Source organism: Xiphophorus hellerii, chromosome 6 (assembly GCF_003331165.1).
Source record: "Xiphophorus hellerii strain 12219 chromosome 6, Xiphophorus_hellerii-4.1, whole genome shotgun sequence".
NCBI lineage: Eukaryota > Metazoa > Chordata > Actinopteri > Cyprinodontiformes > Poeciliidae > Xiphophorus > Xiphophorus hellerii.
The window spans coordinates 1,179,170-1,201,051 of record NC_045677.1 but is presented as its reverse complement, the minus strand read 5'-3'; the positions used below and the strand labels follow the sequence as shown (position 1 = coordinate 1,201,051).

General features: G+C 42.5%; 1 protein-coding gene across 2 annotated transcripts in view; it reads left to right on the top strand.

Annotated features, from left to right (window-relative positions):
* Positions 1-11,778, top strand: part of LOC116721391 (epidermal retinol dehydrogenase 2) — a 34,965-nt gene extending 23,187 nt beyond the window's left edge. For both annotated transcript variants that reach the window (XM_032565085.1, XM_032565084.1), the window contains exons 6-7: positions 1,238-1,363; positions 10,817-11,778. In XM_032565085.1, the coding sequence (XP_032420976.1) occupies positions 1,238-1,363; positions 10,817-10,913 (223 nt within the window). In that variant the 3' untranslated portion in view covers positions 10,914-11,778. The remainder of the gene's footprint in view (positions 1-1,237; positions 1,364-10,816) is intronic.
* The last annotated feature ends 10,104 nt before the right edge of the window (positions 11,779-21,882 follow it).

The following is a 21,882-nucleotide window of genomic DNA, read 5'->3' as shown; positions in this document are numbered from 1 at the left end:
CTAAGTTGGTGTTTGACTCTAACGATGAGACTTGGAGCAAAGGGCTTTCCTTGATCATTCATAGTCATTCATTCATTCATATTTAGAAATGTGAGCTATGGATGTTAATGTTGAGGACGTTTGTGCTGCTTCAGCATGTTTAGCATTGTGAGGTTGTTTTAGGTTTGAATGTCTTCAGTGATAGGTCAAGTAATTTGAGCACAACTTGAAGAGAACAATATAGTCTTTTCCAGCATCCTATCAGATTTTTAAAGCAAAATTGAACCCCCAGTGGGTTAAGAGAAGTGGCTTTGTCATCCATGGCTGTTGTCTTTGGAGGTCGCTTGTGTGGCAGATTTACAGGTGTACTAGAAATGAACAAACATGTAAAAAGTAAATTATAAATTAAATTTAAAATGTGATTAATTGCATTAGTTTAATTATTCATTTTTTAACGCAGTAACACATTTGATTAATCAAATTTAATGCATTAAAGTCCCAGCCCTAATGGTAGTAGAATTCTCCAAAAGGTTTTGCAATAAATTCATTGATATCACCATGCTAAGTAATTCTCTGCAGTGACTTTTTCCAGCCAATCCAAAATAGTCAAATTTAATGTTTTCCTAGTCTTTTTTTAAGTTGTAGTTAATGGCTGTTAGATGGTTGTAGTGCAAATTTTGTGTGAATCTGGCATCTTTTCTATAGCCTGTTAAGAAGTGGAGAAGCTTCCAGCATACTAGGCATCACCCTTTCTTTGAAATACACACAACTGGGACATTTGAATCTTGAACACAAAAGGAATCAGAGATAGAAACCTGTATGTCCCAGCTTGGATTGGCTGAGGATGATTCTGAGGCTGTCTTGGAAGCTGTGTTGCAGTAATGGTGCTGATGGTGAATGGAGAGAGGTGTCATTGAGTAGAAGAACATGATGTGCATTTTGGCTTCGGCAGTCAGCTAAATTTCTCACTTGAGTAGTACTTGTTCTAACTGAATAAGTACTACTTGTTCAAAATATTGAATAAGTAGTTCAAAACATTGTTTGTTGTTTTAAACTACTTGTTTAATACATTGCAAAAAATTTATGCAACATTTTGTAATGTTTCATAACAAAACTAAAGTTCAGTCTTCAGGAAAGACTACCACTGCTTTAATTTGAGAAAGTGTTACATAAAATGTTACATAGTAGCAATATTTTTTGCTTGAATTAGACTGTGGTTGTCATCTCATTTTTCTCTTACTTTTTTTGTTGTCAACAGGTGGCCAAGACTCCTGCCAATCCTAAATGCAGAGAAGGTAGCCAAGAAGATTATTCATGCTGTCCTCACAGACCAAGTCTACCTTCTACTGCCTAAAAGCATGTATTTCATCACTGCTCTGAAGAAGTGAGTTTACGCTGTTTCCTCTTACACTAGAAGCAAACATTCTGCTCTAATTAGTCCTACAAAGTCTAAGAAAAAACAGATCTAGAAAAATAAAGCTACAAGCAGCATTTCCTTGCAGCTTAGTGCCACTCCGGCCTAGCAGAGATCGCAGGAGCTACCGCACCTCTACCCTGTAAGCATCGTTGACACTCTCGCGCCATTGCGGCACCTGTCCATTAGATGGTACACAACAATGTGTTCAGCAGTACTCCCTGGTGATGCACAAAAAATCTCATGCAGATCGGATGATGTACAGTATTAGGGAGATATAGCTTCTGGAATAATCTAGGCGGCACAGTGAAGTCAGTTTCTTATTTAATCCTATATATCTCTCTGGCAAAGAGCAGCCATGTCAAATTTGATGCAAATCAGATGATGCATGTGTTAGAACCAACCATATGCAAACGGCGAGGGATTGAAATTTGCCATTTAGCCACGCCCACATTGTTCAGCCAGCAGCGAACCAAGTGAGAGAAGGATTTACCATCATTTTGTTCTGTCATTAAACACAGGTTTAAATTGTTCTGAATTGTAGACCAAAAGCAAGAGAGCCAGCAGTAGACCAACAATTGGTCTACAATTGTTCTGAATTGTAGACCAAACGCAAGAGAACCAGCAGGAAAACAGATGACTTCTTGTTGAAAGGGGCCGGGGCTAATGTGATGTCACCAGTTGACCATGTCAATGTGATCAGTGCTGGTTGGTTATGACAGACATAAAGTCTCAGGCAGCTGGGAGCTGATGTGTGGAAGTTATTTCAACTTGACATTTTATGGCAAATGCTCAGATTTGAGGTTTGGCCATGCCCACATGCTTTAATGTAGGAAAACAATTTTTATAAGTATTGACCTTCAATGCCTCAGCACTGTGCTTAGTGATTTTGGAGTCAGTATGTCAAAAGCTGTGGGAGAAGTTCACTCGGGTACAAAGCAGTTAAAGACAAAATGGCAACTTTGATCCAAAATGGCCGACTTCTTGTTGGTTTTGGAGTATAGATCCGAGAGACTTTTTTTAAAAGTCCTGTCAAGATACATATGTGTAATGAATTTTAAGATTGCTGGACAAAGTATTGCTTTGGGGCTGTTTAATTTTTTCTTTAAAAATTTCTAGGGGGCGCTGTGGAGGAATTAGACCATGCCCCCCAAATATTGGAATACATTCCTGTTGGGGTTTGGACTAGGATCAATCATAGTGATTTTGGTGCGGCTCGAGTGAAATATGTGGAATTTAAAGCCAAATGTATGTCAACGGCATTATCTCTGACTTTGACATGGCCACGCCCCCCAGCAAAAACTCTTTGCACTTCAAAAGAAGTCAGACCAGTGGTCGTCTTAGAGGTGTGTTTGGGGTCGTTATCATGCTGGAACACTGTCCTGTGATCCAGTTTCCAGAGGGAGGGGATTATGCTCTGCTTCAGTAGTTCACAGTACATATTGGAGTTCATGAAATGTTACTCCCCAACACTTGCTGCACTTCTGCAGCCCCAGACCATGGCATTCCCACCACCATGCTTGACTGTAGGCATCACACACTTATCTTTGTACTCCTCACCTGATGGCCGTCACACATGCTTGAGACCATTTGAACCAAACTAATTAATCTTGGTCTCATCAGGCCACAGGACATGATTCCAGTAATCCATGTCCTTTGTTGACATGTCTTCAGCAAACTGTTTGCGGGCTTTCTTGTGTGCAAACTTCAGAAGAGGCTTCCTTCTGGGGTGACAGTCATGCAGACCTGTCTGATGTAATGTGCAGCATATGGTCTGAGCACTGACATGCTGACCTTCCATCTCTTCAATCTCTACAGCAATGCTAACAGAACCCCTGCACCTGTCTTTCAAAGACAGCATTTGGATGTGATGCTGAACACATGCAGTCAGCTTCTTTGGATGACCAACGGAGGTTTGTTCTGAGTGGATCCAATTAAAAATGCTGGATAATCTTGGCCACAGTGCTGCGGCTCAGTTCTAGGGTCACCAGTCCATCGTTGGGCAATGCAGAGACAAACAGGACAAACAACGAGTCTAGTATGACATTTAAAAAACAAACACTTGACAGAGAATGGCTATATCGAGGTTCACAGCAGGGAAAAAAAATGCATCTGGAGCAGCCAGACAGCAGATGGAACAACGCACAGCTACCAAAGCTTAGCTTTCTAACCGTCAGAAAGCTAAGTAAATAAACTGAAAAATAATTAAAGTCTTTGGGCTAGTGGTGGGAAAAATGCTGGTTCTACTCTCGCTGTTGGACCGCTGCTACGCGCGACCGGTAGTAATATTTCACAGACGTAGCGCCGCTCGACCTCCACCCATCAGTGAGCTCTCACACCAAACTTCTGCTTAATTAAAGCTGCAGCATGTAACTAAAACAAACAAAAAAGAGTTTACATATGTATTAAAACTTTTGCTGTCCTAACATAAGACAATAAGACAGATAATCTCTGAAAAATAATCGATCTTCTCTGCCTCCTCCTGGCATTCTGTAGAATTAATCAGCTCAGTCAGAACAACCAATCAGAGCCAGCACAAAACAGCCATGCTGTCATGAAGTTTTGATTCAGTAACTCATGATTGTTTATTTTGATGCAACCGGCATTTGACTTTGAATGAATGTTTGCTTTTTTACTTAACATTATTTGATATAGGCAGTGTTATTAGATTTATTTGACTAATATATAATTTAGACTGTCAAGAGCTTTACTGTTAAATATTATTTAACTGATTGCAGGTTTTTCAGTTGTCCTTTTGACTGAGTAGCTGCTGTATTGTGCCTGCAAGTATTTTGCATGTTTTATGTCTAAATTAGGTGAATATATTGCCAGATCATTTTTCCATTTTGCCAGATAACACGGTAGGATTTATACCTAAAGCAAAAATTTAACAGTCAATCCAGGTGATCTCAGTGATCGGCCCTCATGGGTGATTGAAATCGGATTCATCAGCAAAAAACCTGATTGGAGCATCCCTAATTGAAGTAAAAGTAATTGTAATTACTTCAATTAGTAATTGAAGATATCCACAGTTAATATTGTTGATTTTACTAGCTTATATAAGTACCAAGAAATCTGTTTGTGAGCTATTTCTGTCCCTAAGAGGTACCTTGTGTGCATATAGCTCCCTCTCAAGCTGGATTCATGGCTGACACATTAAACTGCACAGGAACCGTTACACTGCTTGCCCGGTTTTCGCAAAGAATGCCGATGACAAAATCTGGATGAGAACACGGTTCCACTCTCGGTTACCAACACACGTTGAGTCAGATACACTGGCATGTGGGTAAACACACTCCTTCCAGCAGACAGAGCACACAGACAAATGGCTGCAAAACCCTACAAACCAGGCAAAGGTATCTGTGTATTTTAAACATGCCGACTTTTATTTTTATGGCAGTACTTGCTCCCCTGCTAGTAGAAGTAGTAGAAGTAACAATGGTGTCCAGCCACTGAAGTTTGGGTCATTTTTCTCATTATTTATCCACTCACATGTAAAACGTTTGGGTCGTTAAGACTTACGCAATTCACTAATGTCAATTTTCTAACAACGTCGCTGGCTTTGCAGATTAGTCTGTTCAGTCTGTTGGCATCCCCAACAGGGATGAGACAAAAGGGGTGACTTTGGCCCTCCCTATGTACAGCATTGGTGTTTTTGACCAAGTCCAGTTTATTGTCAATGTGGAGTCCCAGTTATTTATAGTTCTCCACAATGACCACACTGACCCCCTGGATGGTAACAGGGGTCACCAGCATCCTGGTCCTCCTCCTCAGAGCCACCACCTGTTCTTTGGGCTGTCACATTGAGCTGCAGGTGGTTCAGCCCACACCATGTGACAAAGTTGCCTGTACGCAACCTCATCACCCTCACTGATGCAACCAACAACAGCTGAGTCATCTGAGAATTTCTGGAGATGACAGGTCTCAGTGCAATAGCTGAAGTCAGTTGTATAGAGGGTGAAGAGGAAGGGAGAGAAGACAGTCCCTTGTGGAGCTCCTGTGCTGCTGACAACACTGTCTGATACATAGTGTCACAGGTGCACAAACTATTTTCTGCCAGTTAGATAGTCCACAATCCAGGACACAAGGGGAGATCCAACTGCATTGCCATCAGTTTCTCACCTAGTAGAGACGGATGGATGGTGCTGAATGCACTCGAGAAGTCAAAGAACATAAATCTCACAGTGCTTGCTGACTGGTGCAGATGACTGTATACATGGTTAAGCAGGAAGATGATGGTGTCCTCAAGTCCAAGTCTGGGCTGTTAGGCAAACTGTAAGGGATCCAAGTGTGGTTGGACCAGAGGCCACAGATGCTAAAGGACGAGTCTCTCCAGGGTCTTCATCAAAACAAATCAAATTTTATTTGTATAGCACATTTCAGCAGCAAGGCATTTCAAAGTGCTTTACATCATATCAAACACAGAAACACAATGCAACATAAATCATAACATGACATTAAGTAAAGTTCCATCATTAAATTTGTAATTGATTACGTTTCAAATACAATCCTAAACAAGTGGGTTTTTAGTTGAGATTTAAAGGAAGTCAGTGTTTCAGCTGTTTTACAGTTTTCTGGAAGTTTGTTCCAAATTTGTGGTGCATAGATGCTGAAAGCTGCTTCTCCTCGTTTGGTTCTGGTTCTGGGGATGCAGAGCAGACCAGAACCAGAAGACCTGAGAGGTCTGGAAGGTCTTCTGGCAGATCTTTGATGTATTGTGGTGCTAAGCCGTTCAGTGATTTATAAACTAACAACAGTATTTTAAAGTCTGTTCTTTGAGCTACAGGGAGCCAGTGGAGGGACTTTAAAACTGGTATTATGTGCTCTATCTTTCTGGTTTTAGTGAGAACGCGAGCAGCAGCGTTCTGGATCAGCTGCAGCTGTTTAATTGATTTGTTGGACAGACCTGTGAAGACACTGTTGCAATAATCAATATGACTGAAGATGAACGCATGGATGAGTTTCTCTAGATCTTGCTGAGACATTAGTCCCTTAATCCTGGAAATGTTCTTCAGGTGATAGAAGGCCAACTTTGTAACAGTCTTTATGTGGCTCTGGAGGTTCAGGTCAGAGTCCATCACTACTCCTAGGTTTCGGGCCTGATCGCTGGTTTTTAGTTGTAATAACTGAAGTTGTTAGTTTAGTCTTCTCCTTGTATGTATGGGTTTCTACATATTGTCAATCTGTTTCCTCAACTTACATGTCCTTAGGTTGTGGTAGATTCAAAATTATTCATCTGTGTTTGTGTGTAATAATCCTATATCTGTCTTTGGCAGTAGGACTAACAGGCAACCTCTCTAAGTTACCCTTCTTCTGTTTTTTACTAATGGTTAGAAGCACCAACATACTTGTCAAAGTACTTTGTTAAAAGTCAAGTGAAAGTCTAAGATTTTCCCAGCTTCACACAAATAAAATTTCTGGCTAATATTATTAAAGAAAAAGATGGCTGCCAGACTGTCCATGTCCAAACAAACAAAAACAGTGAAGAGGCTCTGCCAAATGCTGGTTATGAAATTTCTCGGTTAGAAAGTTGACTTCCCCACTCATGGTAATGTTACCGGGATAGCACTTCAAAGCCACAGGCAACTTCCCTCTTGTTTCCTCATTTCTATGAAGAGTGACTATTTCTTATTGTAAAGATTTGTGTCTCTTGAAAACACTTTGCCTGTCATATTTTTTCTTTTACATGGAAGCTATTGTATTTAGGCTTCTAACAATGTTTTGTATTCTCTTGCCTTTGTTTTCTCCCTCTTTGAATACAGTCATTGTTGTTGAGGTTTATTAGTCATTCTAAAGCTGCTAACAAGCATTGATTTGGGAAGGAACAAACATAATTCTGACACAACAAATAATTGACGACAAATATTATTTGTAGAACCTTTTTCACATAAAAATAGCTTGTGTAAATCCTGATAAACTACCAATTGGTTTTCGCCCTGTAACATCAGATTGGACATGTGGTGTGTCTGTCTGTGTATGTACAAAAAGATAAGATAAGATTTATTTGTCATTGTCATCAACAGATTACAACGAGATTGAGATTTGCTTGACTCGAGTTAAAATGCAGGTTATGTGTATATACATAATATACAATATACATATACATACATACACAAAAAAGATAAAGAAATAAATAGTACAAAATGAGAAATAAATAGACATCAGAAGATGGTTGCAGCGCCTGGAGGTGTAGCAACAGAATTTACATTTTTTAACAAAGTGGTGTCGAGAGCAGAAGTTCTTATGCCTTTGAATTTAGTGCCATGATTGCCATCAGGTAAAAACTGTTTTTTAGGCGATTTGTCCTGGTTTTTATTGCTCTGTATCTCTTGCCTGATGGCAGCAGCTGGAAGAGACCATGGCCAGGGTGTACACCCTAATCATAACCTAGTACAAACCTAGTACAAACTATGTTTTCACATTAGCCACTAAAAAAACTAGAGTTAAATGGTTCAACTTCGCTGTAGTTTGGGACATTCAAATCTGTTTTCATTTTTACAACATGCCTGTTTTTGAGATCAGAAGGTTTACTGTTTTGTTTTTTTTTTGAATAACTGCTGCTCTCTGATGTGGTTACATACATATTAACCTCAGGTTAATCTGGAGCTACTTGCTGCAATCCTTTTATGGAGGATATATAAATGTGTTTATAAAGATCCTTCTTCTGGTTTATTTAGTAACTTGTTTGTCTACATACACATCTTCTAAAGAATGTCACTTTTGTTTAGTCAATACACAAAATACTTTCCTAAATGGCTTGAGGGTCATTAAGATATTTATTGGTAATTGTGAGACTGGTCTTTGTGTTTTTTTGGAGGTCGGTCACCATTGGTTTTGCAACTTTCCCATACATAATATTTTTGCCAATCTTTTTCCCATTGTCAAAGCAAGAATATCATATCTATGAAGTAGTGAGGCCTGCAGAGTTTTTGATGCTGTCTTGGGTTATGTAGGGTGCATTTACTCTAAATAAAGTGTTTAGTCCACTTTAATCAAACTCCACTTTGTTTTCCTTAGACATCCGGTTCACTTGGGGAGGTGTGAATGTGCATTCAAAATCTGATGTGAGATCTTTATTCTTTAAAGACCATGAGAAATCCTTCTACCGCTAAAATATCATGCCACTTCGCTTTTTTCATGAACAAGGTAGTTGCACTCAATGTTTTCTTCAGTGGTTCTTTGTGTGTGGATGTGCCATAACTTTCTCCTACTGAACTAAACTGAAGTCATCTTTGCACCTAAAGAGGAACAATCTAGACATGACTCACAGCTTTAGATATTCCAGCTGGAAAAAAAGAGATCAGGCCTGTAATCTGGATGTAGTGATGAACTCTGACCTGAACCTTAAGAATCACATATAGACAGTTATAAAGTCGGCCTTCTATCAGTTGAAGAACATTTCCAGGATTAGAGGACTAATGTCCTAGTAGGATCTAGAGAAACTCATCCATGCGTTTATCTTTAGTTGCATTGATCACTGCAACAGTGTCTTCACTGCCAGGTATTCATAACAAATCAATTAGACAGCTGCAGTTGATCCAGAATGCTGCTGCTGGGGTTCTGACTAAAACCAGGAAGATAGAGCATGTCACACCAGTGAGCACATCACACTGGTGATAGAGCACCAGTGTGATAGACTGATGCTCTATCACCAGTCCCTCCACTGGCTCCTTGTAGCTCAAAGAATAGACTTTAAAATACTGTTGTTAGTTTATAAATCACTGAACGGCTTAGCACCACAATACATTAAAGATCTGTGGCTTCATGTTTAAAACTGTGCGCAGCTTTCAGACAAAAAATTGGTGTACGGACAAATTTAGAAAAGTGCGGTGCACAAAACAATTAAATGTACAAAGCCATGTGTACGCACATACCTGTGCACTTTTCCTTTATAAGTCCCAATTTGCAGGAAACGGAGCACAGCTGCTGGTCCGCCCTGTCACCATCCATAACTAGATATGCAAATTAGTATAAATACCCGGAAGGCTGCCACCGTGTCCCAGTAACCATGGAAACAGCTCTTGATTGCAGCATTATTAGTATTTATGATAATAACTACATATTTTATTTAAAAGGTGCTTTCAGGGTACATAAGGTCACCTCACCAAAAATAAAAGTTATACATTTCAAAGACAAAATTCCAAACAGACAAAAAAGAAAATAAAGAGATCCAAGTGGAAATGCCTGTTTCTACAGCAGAGCGTTTAAAGAAAGACAGCATCCCAGAGAGTGAGGAGTGTGGACGTTTATTCTAAATAAAGAAATTTCATGCCATGTTCATTTTTATACATTCTGACTTGTGCGTAAAATATGCCGATTACATTTTTTGTGCATATGTACGCTTATACATGAGGCCCCTGCTGTTGTTGTATCAACCTGCATCCCCAGAACCAGAACCAAACGTGGAGAAGCAGCATTCAGTCTCTATAAAGCCTCAAATCTGGAACAAACTTCCAGAAAACTGCAAAACAGGTGTTTTGTTGTGTTTGAATGCCTTTAATCTAGACAAAAAGCCCACCTGTTTAGAGTTGCTTTTGAAACATTATCAATGAAACATTAAACATTCTGATCTGTAACGATGGTACTTGACAAATTGTAATGTCTTAATTGTTATACTTTGTATTTTTGTGTTTTTAGGAAATAAAGCACTTTGGACTGCATTGTCTCTGAAATGTGCTACTCGAACGATTTGGTTTATTTAACGCAGTGGAGCAAGAATGCAAACTGCACAAGCAGAAAATGTAACAAATGTTGCAATTTTGGTCCCCAGTTGAACTGAGTCTACCAGACTATCAGCTGTGAAAACACACTTAGTTATCTCCTGGATGAGTCCTCGATCAGGGACTGGGAGGTCAGTTCACTGGATAGGTTCTCGTACTAATTGCTTTCATTGACTTAATTTCTTAAGTTTTTAACATTTCTGTTGGTGGGATGTTCTGATTTTTAAGATTTTTTTAGGCTTCTTTGATTTGATTTGCAGGTTTTGTTTAACAAATTCCTGGTTCTACAGATTTGCTATTAACTGGAGTTCAGTATGACTTTTGACTTTAAATCAAAAATTTAATTAATCACTAGTATATTCACAATGTAATTAACAGTGGCAGTTATATTTTCACAGAGCACCAAGCTGGTTTGGATAGCTTTTTTCATCTAAAACAAAAAAAAGCAATCATCAACTGAAAACGATCTTTCGATTTACTCAGGATATATTTCTGATATTGAAATTTATTTGGCCATTTGAAGCATTTCAAATGCTTCACATTTCAAATGTTCGCATTTGTAACCAAAAGGTAAAATTTGAAGAAATCTGTAAGGGATAAAGTACTTTTTCTTGACTCTGTGTATTGGGGGGAAATGAATCCAGTGCTTTAACATTCACAATCTTTCAGCACTCTAATCATTTCTTTGTATTTCTTTTAACAGCATCCTGCCCATGAAGCAGGGCATTCTGCTGGGTCAGTACCTGGGAGCCTTCAATCTTATGGACACATTTAGGGGACGCTCCAAAAAGCAAGAGTGAGAGAGCTGTCAATTAGAAGAGGATTTACATGAAGGAGATATTAAAGCATTGAAGATATTAAAACATTGAAACTATGTGAAGTTTCTTCATAATTAATCTGAAAACATTTAATTGTTTAATTGTACATAAAAAATGGATACCAGTTGTGTAAAGGACTGCCTTTTAAATAAATTAATGTTCATTATTTAGCTTAATGTTTTGAGTTCCCTGAACAAAATGTCTGTTGTTACTAAAGTTATATTTCTGATTTGTTTCTGATTAAGCACAATATTTTATATAATAATCTTGTTCTTACTGACAGTATATTATGGTTAATTTAGTTCCTTATTCTACATCTTAATATTTTTATCTTTGTGTGAACCTGCATACCCTGATCTCTTGTCACTTTGCTGCCTTTACACCTGACAAAACCTGTTGCTTCTCTGCAAGTGAAAATGCAGAGAATGGATTTATTTCTTGGAAAAGGTTATTTGTGATGAGTGCAAACAACCTTTTTGCACTCATCAAAAAGGTTGTTTGCACAACCTTCTTGTGCAAACAACCTTTTGAACAACAAAAGGTTGTTTGCACTCATCACAAAACCCAACTACCAAAGTTTTGCTGCTGTGTTGAGAAAAAGAAAGATCAAAAAGATCTGATTTTGCATTTTAATGAGAGAAATATCAATGTATTTCAGTCCTAGTTGATAGGGAAACTGACATATGTGTTGTCATGTGGTCATGGAATGACATGCCAATAGACAAACGTCAAACGACAATAATCTTAATGATCTATTATGATCTAATTTTAGGAGTGCAGAAGATGAAACTGAAGTGTGTAAGTGCCGATTGCAGAACGTTAATGTTAATAAAAGTGAGAAGAGATAGTCCCTCAGGATTATATATGCCATATGAAGACATGCAAATGAAAGAAAATCTTTTAAAACATAAGGAAAAAGAGACACTATATGTTTTGATTTAGGGTGGAAGTAATGTACCTAAACTTTTCCATCATCTTAAAGGTCGCAATGCTAAAGATTCACTCTGACTCAGAAAAGGTGAACATGACTTTTATTCTATTAATGTGAAGAACGAGTTGTTGGGAGTCAGAGAGTTTATGCTGTGGAATAATCTCTGAACATAACCTCCTAGCCAGGGCCGTGCAGAGACGTTTGGAGGGGCAGGGGCTCAAAGTTTAAAAAGGGCACATTGAACAAGATCTTAAAACACTGTACAACAACATAGCACCAGCCCATATTAATCAACAATCTAATTGGATCCTACTGTATCTGAGATTGTAGCTGTTAAACAGAGGAGAGAAGGTCTCTGGTTATGAAGCTATGAAACAAGCAAATTTGCTGCCATTTTGCTAATTAAGCCCTAATAATATCTATTTAACCTCTACAACAACTTGGCTACAGGCTGATTTATAGATCAAAAAAGCTCAAAGGGGTTAACTCTATATAACTGTTTGATGTTAACACCTCTGAGATCTAGAATTATAAGCCTGGGATATCAAGGCAAAGAAAACTCAGTAGCTGCTGGCAGGGGCCTCCCGACATTCAGGGGCCCTAGAAATGGTTTAATTGTAACACAGACCACAGATCCAGACCTGTAGCATTCATCTATAGAAAATGACAATGTTATTACATTTTATTTAATGCATTCAGCTGAGAAAAACATGTACATTTAGGATTTAATTAGGAAGTTTACTTTGTAAAAGTTTAAAGAATCATCTTGATAGTTTGATTGTTGTGTTACCATGGCTACAATATAGTGTAATCTTTGTGTTTGAGTTGGGTTTGTTCACAAATACATCACAGCAAATAACCAATAATCAGTGATTGATTTTAAACTCGGCCAATAAATCTGGTCTCCCTCTCACAGATTCACCTTATCTATATTTAAACATGTTAGTGATGCTGAGGTTCTTAGTAGGACGGGTTCCGGAGGGAGGGGGGTTCTGTCTAAGGCCCCATATTACCTTGGGCCGGCCCTGCATGAAGAGCCACTGCGATGCGCATCTCTGGAATCTACCTGGAATCTACCTGGAATCCCCCGGTGGCCCCTATGCCAGTCCGCTGATGCTTTGGGGACATTTTGATTCATTTCATTTTGGCATGTTTGGCTTTATGCTGCGGTTCTAATTATTGCTACAGTATTTTCGCTGATATTTATTTTGTGAACTCCAATTGCTATGGGCCAAATCTTCCTTTAACACTTTAGGTTCTGCAATAACTTGTATTTACAGCTGCTCACCTCCAGCCCAGATCCCGTCAGCAGCGGCTTTAACCCGCCTGGTAGAAACGTAAAGGAGAAGCAGAGCGAACAGTCAGCAGGTGGTACCGGGGCTTTGAGGTGCGTCGCGACTAGTGGTGACAGTCGGTACCGTGTCTTATATCAGGATGTCTGATATAAAGACAGATATTCTATCTGTCGGTGGACCGACTCAGACTGCCTGTAGTGAACCGGGCTTTTAGCAGAATGATTAAGTTAAAGTCAGAAGTTTTCTCTGCAGCCGAAGCATTTCTGTGTTTAGTGGTGTGATGGAAAAATTACATTAAGGTCACATCTGCTAGTCATGTTATATGAATGATTGTGAACTCTCACCAAAAGAACTATTTGTGTTACATGTAGAAGGTTGGAAGTTGTTTTCTACAGCTGCATCAGAACCAGACTGTCTCGCCCCTTGTTGTTAATTCTTTATCGTTGGTATAAAACTCATGTGTCGTCTCTGCCTGACAGAGCTTTTCATCCAGACCTGCTTCATTACTGATTGTCCTACAAGCTCTCTGTATTGTGCACAATATATGAATAAACCTGATTGAGTGATTTCACCTGAACAGTGCTTGGAAATATATTTTTTTTCCACGACTGGGGCGAGGCGGGTTTTGTCCCGCTATTGCGAGGACAATTATGAAAATGTAAATAGAAACAGTTTTTCTAACGTCAACATCAGACCTACATTTTAAGAAAAAATATTCATGCCCATAATTTTAGTTAGAGGGCACCGATCCGCCCCCCTCCTCCTCACCATGGATCCGGTGTCTGAACAACATGGAGGCAGAAACTGAGAGTTATTATTAGACTGAGGGCAGCAGACTAGTTTATTTTTGCTAAATTATTATATTTAGCTAAATGGATCCTAGGCGAAAATTCAAGCTGGGAGAAAACACACAGCTGATCCACATCATCCAGTCACCACGCCCCCGCTGCAGCCAATCAGGACAGGTGCGCCTCGCCACTCCAACCCTTCAAAAGGACATGCTACTGTGACCCGGCAGGGGGGTTCTTTTTAAAACAAGATGCACCGGAACACAGAATAGTTCACAATATTTTATTTAAACAATTTCATTTAAAACATTTCTTTTTAAAAACAAGGCTTCGGGCCCACTACTCTGTCCCTGGAAATGAAAAGGGATCATGTGAAATAAAAAGTGACAACTTGAAGTATTCCAAAAAAAAATAAATGAACAAACAAAACATGTAATGCCAAAGAAAACAAATTAGTAAATCAAAACAAAAAAGCAAACTCATTAGTAAGTTCAATAATAAGCAAACAAACTGTAAAAGGAAAAACACAAACACTTTAAACGGTGGAACAAATCGTTGTCCAATTTCAGTGCCCTTCAAATGGGCCAGAGGAGTCCTGCCCCGCTCGCTCAGCCTGTCCAATCAGCAACAGGTTGCCTTCAGAGCGGCCCAAACAAACAATAAGACAAGACAGCAGAGCGTCCAAGCGCTGCAACTCCAAACAATCCTAAACCAAAAAAACGCATTAGAAAACCCGTGGATTCAGGTAAAGTAAATTAAAATCTAAACAGGTAGCTTACCCAGCAGTAGTAGCACAGCCGACCCAGGGAGAGAGCGGATCAGCAAGCGAGGGCTAGATGGAAGCCGCACGCCGCAACAACCTCCAGCTGCAGCCGCTAACGCCAGCCGAGCAACGCTGCAGAAACGCACGGCAGGTATAGCACCAAAACCTAACCACAATCCCAGCCAGATGGTACAAAATGGCACTTACAATTCAGATGAGCGGATCAAACACACCAGCCACTTGGGCAGCCGTCATGTAGTAGAGGAAACAAAGACACACACCTCGCAGCGGCCTGCTCAGCTATAAAGCTATTTGCCCCGCCCACCAATCAACTGCACGCTACTTGATACACCTGGTGCACATAGTTGGGAGGGTGGAACACCATCCCACCACATTCTACCCCCTGGTGTTGCATCGTCGCCCCGACGATGAGCCTGTACACTTCAGCACCAAGGACGAAAAATGGCAAACTGTGCGTGGGAGACTGGCTGACTAGACCTTGCGGCCTGACCCACAGGTCGCGGAAGGTGATGGACATTCGAATGCTGGCCAGCCCTTGAACGGACAGTGCGACGCAAGGGTAGGGGAACTGTCTCAGAAGTTCGAGCAGGGTGACTATTTCCTGAAGTGGCCTGTAGGGGTAACCTTGGAGCTGCAGAGGTGGATGGTACTGAAGTATCAGGAACCCATAAGCACAAGTCATCCTCCAGAGAGTCATCCAACCCCCTTGAAGGCAAGGTAGGTTTTAACTGCAGGGGTACTGGTATGGGCTCTGGCCCAACCCGAGCCTTAAGCATGTCACGATGCACATTCCGAGTTCTCTGCAAATCACTTACAGGAGCCACAGTATAAACCGGCCCTCCAGCCGTCGGAGCTCTCACCACCTGATGGATAACTGGGCTGAAGAGGTCCTGGATTTTATGGCGACCCCTAGCACTATGATCGCGCAGATAAACCAACTGTCCCTCCTGCAATGGAGCCTCCCGTATGCCCTGATCATGATGCTCTTTTCTACGCCCTGCAGCTACCAGCAAGTGATCCTGAGCATGATGAAAAGCCATAGTTAACCTGGTCTTATGCTCAGCCACCCAGTCCACCACCTCGCCTGGTGCAGGGTCCCGAACACGACCCAACAAGAAATCTACTGGCAGCTGAGGTTCACGGCCAAACATAAGAAAAAAAGGAGACTCGCCAGTGCTCTGATGAGGGGTAGTGTTGTAACAGAAAAGTACTTGTGGGAGACAGGAAGCCCAATCCTGCTTCCTAGATATTGGTAAAGTGCGCAGCAGATTATGAAGTGTTCTATTAAAGCGCTCACACTGCCCATTTCCAGCAGGGTGGTAAGGGGTAGTGCGTGACTTTTTAACCCCATACAGGTTACAGAGCTGCTGAATTAACACACTCTCAAAACTCCGACCCTGGTCTGAATGAATGCGGCTTGGAACCCCAAATCTAAAGAACCATTCAGTCAGCAAAACCTGGGCGACAGTGACTGCTTTCTGATCCCGAGTTGGAACAGCAATGGTGTATTTACTAAATACATCAGTAATTACAAGAACATTCTCCAGACCATTTCGTGAAGGTTCCAACATGGTAAAATCCATGGCAACGATCTCGTTTGGCCGAGAAGCCAACAGATGACTCATGAAAGTGCCAGAGCTAGATGTTACATTTTTAGCAACCTGGCACCGTTGACACTCTTGTACCCACTGTTTAATGTCATTAGACATCCCAGGCCAGTAACAGCGCTGCCGTACCAACTCGGTGGTGCGCTCCACACCCTGGTGTCCGTGCTCTTGATGTAATTGAGTCAGAACATCCTGCTTAAGAACTGATGGCAAAACAAGTTGTAAAATCTCCTCACCACCATCTGACCGATGGACTTGACGGTACACCACACCATCTCTCTCCACAAGGCGACCCCACTGTCTCAAAAGAACCAAGGATAGTTTGGGAAAGCACCGTCTCTCCTCAAGAGTAGGATAAACCTGCCTCTTCCAAAAACCCAAAATGTCCTTCAGGAGAGGATCGGCTTCCTGCAAAGCACAAAGGTCAGACAGAGAATGAGATGGCAGAACAGTCACCACAGATTGGGTTACAGATACTGGAACAGGACATGAGGTACGCTGAAGAGCCTCTGGGACGGAGGTGCACGACAAGAGTTCTGCCAGGCTGGTACCTGATGTTGGCTGGCGGGAGAGTGCATCAGCATTGTTATTGCTGCGTCCAGAACGATACTTTATATCAAAATCAAAAGCAGCAAGTTGAGCAGCCCACCGGTGCTCCATGGCACCAAGCTTGGCCGACTGAAGATAACTCAAAGGGTTGTTATCTGTATAGACCATACACCGGTGGCCCAAGAGATATTCCCTAAACTTCTCAGTCATGGCCCATTTTAATGCCAGAAACTCCAGCTTCATAGAGCTATAATTAGCCATGTTACGCTCTGAAGGTTTAAGACCTCGACTGGCATATGCAATGGGCCTCACTCCATCCTCTGTTTCCTGTGACAACACTGCCCCAAGTCCACTGTGACTGGCATCTGTCTCAAGAATGAAAGGACGTGAAAAATCAGCATATGCCAACACTGGTGCAGATGTCAATTTGGCTTTTAGAGCCTCAAAGCTCTCCTCACACTCTGATGTCCAAGCAAATTGAAAAGCCTGGCCAGACCCCTTCCTGGACTTTGTGCCCACTTGTTGTGCCACCAGCCTATGGAGAGGGCCCGCTAGTCTAGCAAAACCCTCCACAAAACGCCTGTAATAGCTTGCAAAGCCCAAAAATGAGCGAAGCTCTGAAACATGTGTGGGACGTGGCCATTTAGCCACTGCTTCAGTCTTGGCAGGGTCTGTAGCTACACCTTTATCTGAGATAAGGTGCCCCAAGTATTTAACCTGTTGCTTGAAAAAGGAACATTTTTCAAGTTTTACCTTCAGACCTTCTCTCTGAAGCCGAGCAAGAACTGCTTCCAGACGCTCAATGTGCTGGGAGACTGAACCTGAAAACACAATGATGTCGTCCAAATACAAAAGAAGGGACTGGCACTGCTGGTCCCCAAACATCCTCTGCATAAGACGCTGGAAGGTACTAGGCGCATTACAAAGCCCGAAGGGCATACGGTTCCACTCAAAGAGCCCAAATGGCGTACAAAAAGCAGTTTTTGACTTGTCCTGTTCTGATACCGGAACCTGATTGTAACCACTGGCTAAATCTAGAGTGGAAAACCACTGGGCCCCAGAAAGCTGGTCCAGGCTTTCCTCAATGCGAGGCAATGGGAAAGCATCTTTTCTTGTCTTGCTGTTAAGCTGACGGTAATCCACACACATACGCAGGCTGCCGTCTTTCTTCCTAACAAGAACGATGGGAGAGGCATAAGGGCTACTGCTTTCCCTTATTACCTGGTTCTGTAGGAGCTGGTTAATGTGTGACTTGACAGCCTCGTACTCTGAGGGAGGGATACGCCTGTACCTCTGCCGGACCGGGACCTCATCCAACAGGGGAATGTCATGGGAAACCAGATTAGTGCACCCCAAGTCACCTTCATGAGCTGAAAAGACAGAGCTGTACTTCTGTAAAAGTGACTGAACTTGCCGTTGTTCAGTTTCTGTCAGTGAAGACAAATCAACAGATTCAAGCAAACTCTGTTCCGGACCAGAAGCAACCTGAGAAGAAACTGTAGCACAGGGCCTTATTTCTGTCACATCACGGGGCAGACTAACCACTTCCGTTCGACTCAATACACCCAGGTGAGTTCGGGGATAGAGTAAAACATCCGTAGTTCCGAAATTTAGGACAGGAACATAAGCAGTACCTTGCACAGCCTGAACGAGACATGGAGAGGCTAATAAGCCAGCTGGTAAGCCAGAGTCTGGGGGCTCAAACAATAAAACCTGACCAGCAAGTTGTTCAGGGCAGGTTGCAGCTACAAATTTCATAACCCCACCAGTTATCCTCACTGCTCGAGGGCCCCGGACCCTTACAGCACCAGTTAACAGTGCTGGGGACTTAGTTGCTACTCTATGACACTGCTGTAAGGCCTCCACAACTGGACCAGGAGACTGTGTTACTGAAGGTAAATCAAAGAACGAGCCACCATGTGCCCCAAAAAGTTCTTTGTAGACACGATTAATTATGTTCATTCCCAAAATACCAGGAACAGAAGAACCAACATTAGTGGGATCCTTCACAACCAGAATCCCACAATGTGGAAGCACTTTGTCACAAAGATTGACATCCAATTCTAAATAGCCAATGTATGGGATGGAAAGACCATTGGCTGCCCGAAGCTGTAACCAGTGACATGACTGAAGGCGATCATGCCCCAATGATGCAAAATGTTCGTTAAAACAGCTCTCAGTGATGGTCGACACCATGGAACCTGTATCTACTAAACAAGTAACAGAGACACTACCCATGACGACATCAATGAGTGGGCAGGATGCCAACAATTTTGACGAGGCTGCTGTTTGCGAGCCTGCTATTCCCCCACTTGAGTTGTGGCTCAGCAGCTCAGTGGGTGCTAGTTTTCCGCCTGGTTAACATTAACTGGCCTTGCCACAGAGTTAACCTTGGCACGAACCCGTTCACCATCACACTCTCTGGCAAAGTGACCCGGCTGTTGGCACCTGTGGCAGACCACCGAACCCGGATGAGGAGGTCGCACCTGTGGTACAGAAGTCTGCAGAGAAGCAATACACTGGGTGAGTTGATTAATCTGCTCTTGTTGCTGTTTTAGAAGTTCCCTTAACTCGCTAAACTCCGAGCGGGCAGCAGTAGGTGGAGTTAGCCGAGAGCTGCCATACACCCCGTACTGCAGCCCATATGTAGATGGGAGAGAATGACTACGCTCCCTAGTGCCACCTGGAAACCCCTGCCTCTCCCACTGAATTGCCTCCCCACGCACCTCCAGCAAGGTGGCAGTGGGATGTCCCCGAACATACTGCTTAAGCTCCCGGCGGAGGGCACTATCCAACACATGTTCTACGAACTGATCACGCAGCAGAATATCAGCATTCAACAACCCATCAGGAGCATTCTGTTTCACTGGTTCCATAAGGGCCATCAAAGCTAGAGAAAACTGCAACAGCGTTTCCTCCTCTTGCTGCTTCCTAGAAAAGAATGCATGCTGAAGAGTTATATATGACTCGGTGCAACCATACAACTCCCTCAAAATAGCCAAGATCTTAGCTGGATCATTCCTCTCTGCACTGGTGCGGTACTTTATTTCCTCCCTTGCTTCTCCCTCTAGATGATCAAAAAGGAAGAAAGCCTGGTCTGCCGCTGACAAATGGCGGGCCCGAATACATGATTGGGCCTCCTCAATCCACTCACCGATCCCAATGCCAGTCCCACCACCGAACATGGGACATCGTCGGTCCCTGGGCACAACCACCAACCGCTCAGCAACTACAGCGCCAGCAGGCATGACACCACCAGCCACAGCTGGGGAAGGAGCGGCACCCGGCGAACCTCCAGCTGTCACATTCTGCTGACCCACTCCATCCACCGGCCGCCACGCCACCTCCTCCATACCTGCAAGGGAAGACTACCAAAAGGAAACCCAAACCCCCCCCCCCCAAAAAAAAGTACAAGTAAATCCTGAACCCACAGGTAAGTCTTCCTTGGATAGCTACTGCTGTCTTGTCTTACAACACCATGAACAAAACACACAAAACACAGTTAAGACCCTAAACACACATACAAAAAAAAAGACAAATCTGTGTTCAATGGTGCACCCTGCTCGCAGCGCCAAATGTGACCCGGCAGGGGGGTTCTTTTTAAAACAAGATGCACCGGAACACAGAATAGTTCACAATATTTTATTTAAACAATTTCATTTAAAACATTTCTTTTTAAAAACAAGGCTTCGGGCCCACTACTCTGTCCCTGGAAATGAAAAGGGATCATGTGAAATAAAAAGTGACAACTTGAAGTATTCCAAAAAAAAATAAATGAACAAACAAAACATGTAATGCCAAAGAAAACAAATTAGTAAATCAAAACAAAAAAGCAAACTCATTAGTAAGTTCAATAATAAGCAAACAAACTGTAAAAGGAAAAACACAAACACTTTAAACGGTGGAACAAATCATCGTTGTCCAATTTCAGTGCCCTTCAAATGGGCCAGAGGAGTCCTGCCCCGCTCGCTCAGCCTGTCCAATCAGCAACAGGTTGCCTTCAGAGCGGCCCAAACAAACAATAAGACAAGACAGCAGAGCGTCCAAGCGCTGCAACTCCAAACAATCCTAAACCAAAAAAACGCATTAGAAAACCCGTGGATTCAGGTAAAGTAAATTAAAATCTAAACAGGTAGCTTACCCAGCAGTAGTAGCACAGCCGACCCAGGGAGAGAGCGGATCAGCAAGCGAGGGCTAGATGGAAGCCGCACGCCGCAACAACCTCCAGCTGCAGCCGCTAACGCCAGCCGAGCAACGCTGCAGAAACGCACGGCAGGTATAGCACCAAAACCTAACCACAATCCCAGCCAGATGGTACAAAATGGCACTTACAATTCAGATGAGCGGATCAAGCACACCAGCCACTTGGGCAGCCGTCATGTAGTAGAGGAAACAAAGACACACACCTCGCAGCGGCCTGCTCAGCTATAAAGCTATTTGCCCCGCCCACCAATCAACTGCACGCTACTTGATACACCTGGTGCACATAGTTGGGAGGGTGGAACACCATCCCACCACACTACTTTGGGTCTACCTGCTCATCAGCCGCGCTTCGATCCGCCTCCTCTCCATCTCCACCTTCATCCCCATCCCGACGGACACCTTCCTGGCTCCCTCTGCGCTCCTTCATCTCAAGGCTCCTCTCCACCACCAGTATTCGGACCGGGGGAAGACTACGCTGAGCTTCGCCCGAACCGATCACCTGCCCTTGGTGATCCTCAGCTCACAAGTCTTCTGCCGGGTTCAAGCGCCAAAGAACTTTGTACTATTAAATCTTCTAACTGCTATTTTTCTCTGAGTCTATCCAGATTGAAATATTGTTGCTGAGGGGCACAAGCAGGCCTTCTGACTTACAGATTAAAAAATAAAAAATTGAAAAAAGAAAATCTTTTGAAAAAGAAGAAAAAACTCAAAAAGGGCACTAAAGGCATCAAGGATAGAAGGGGCAGGGGCTCAAGTCCCCATCCCCCCCCCCCCCCCTCTGCACGTGCCTGCTC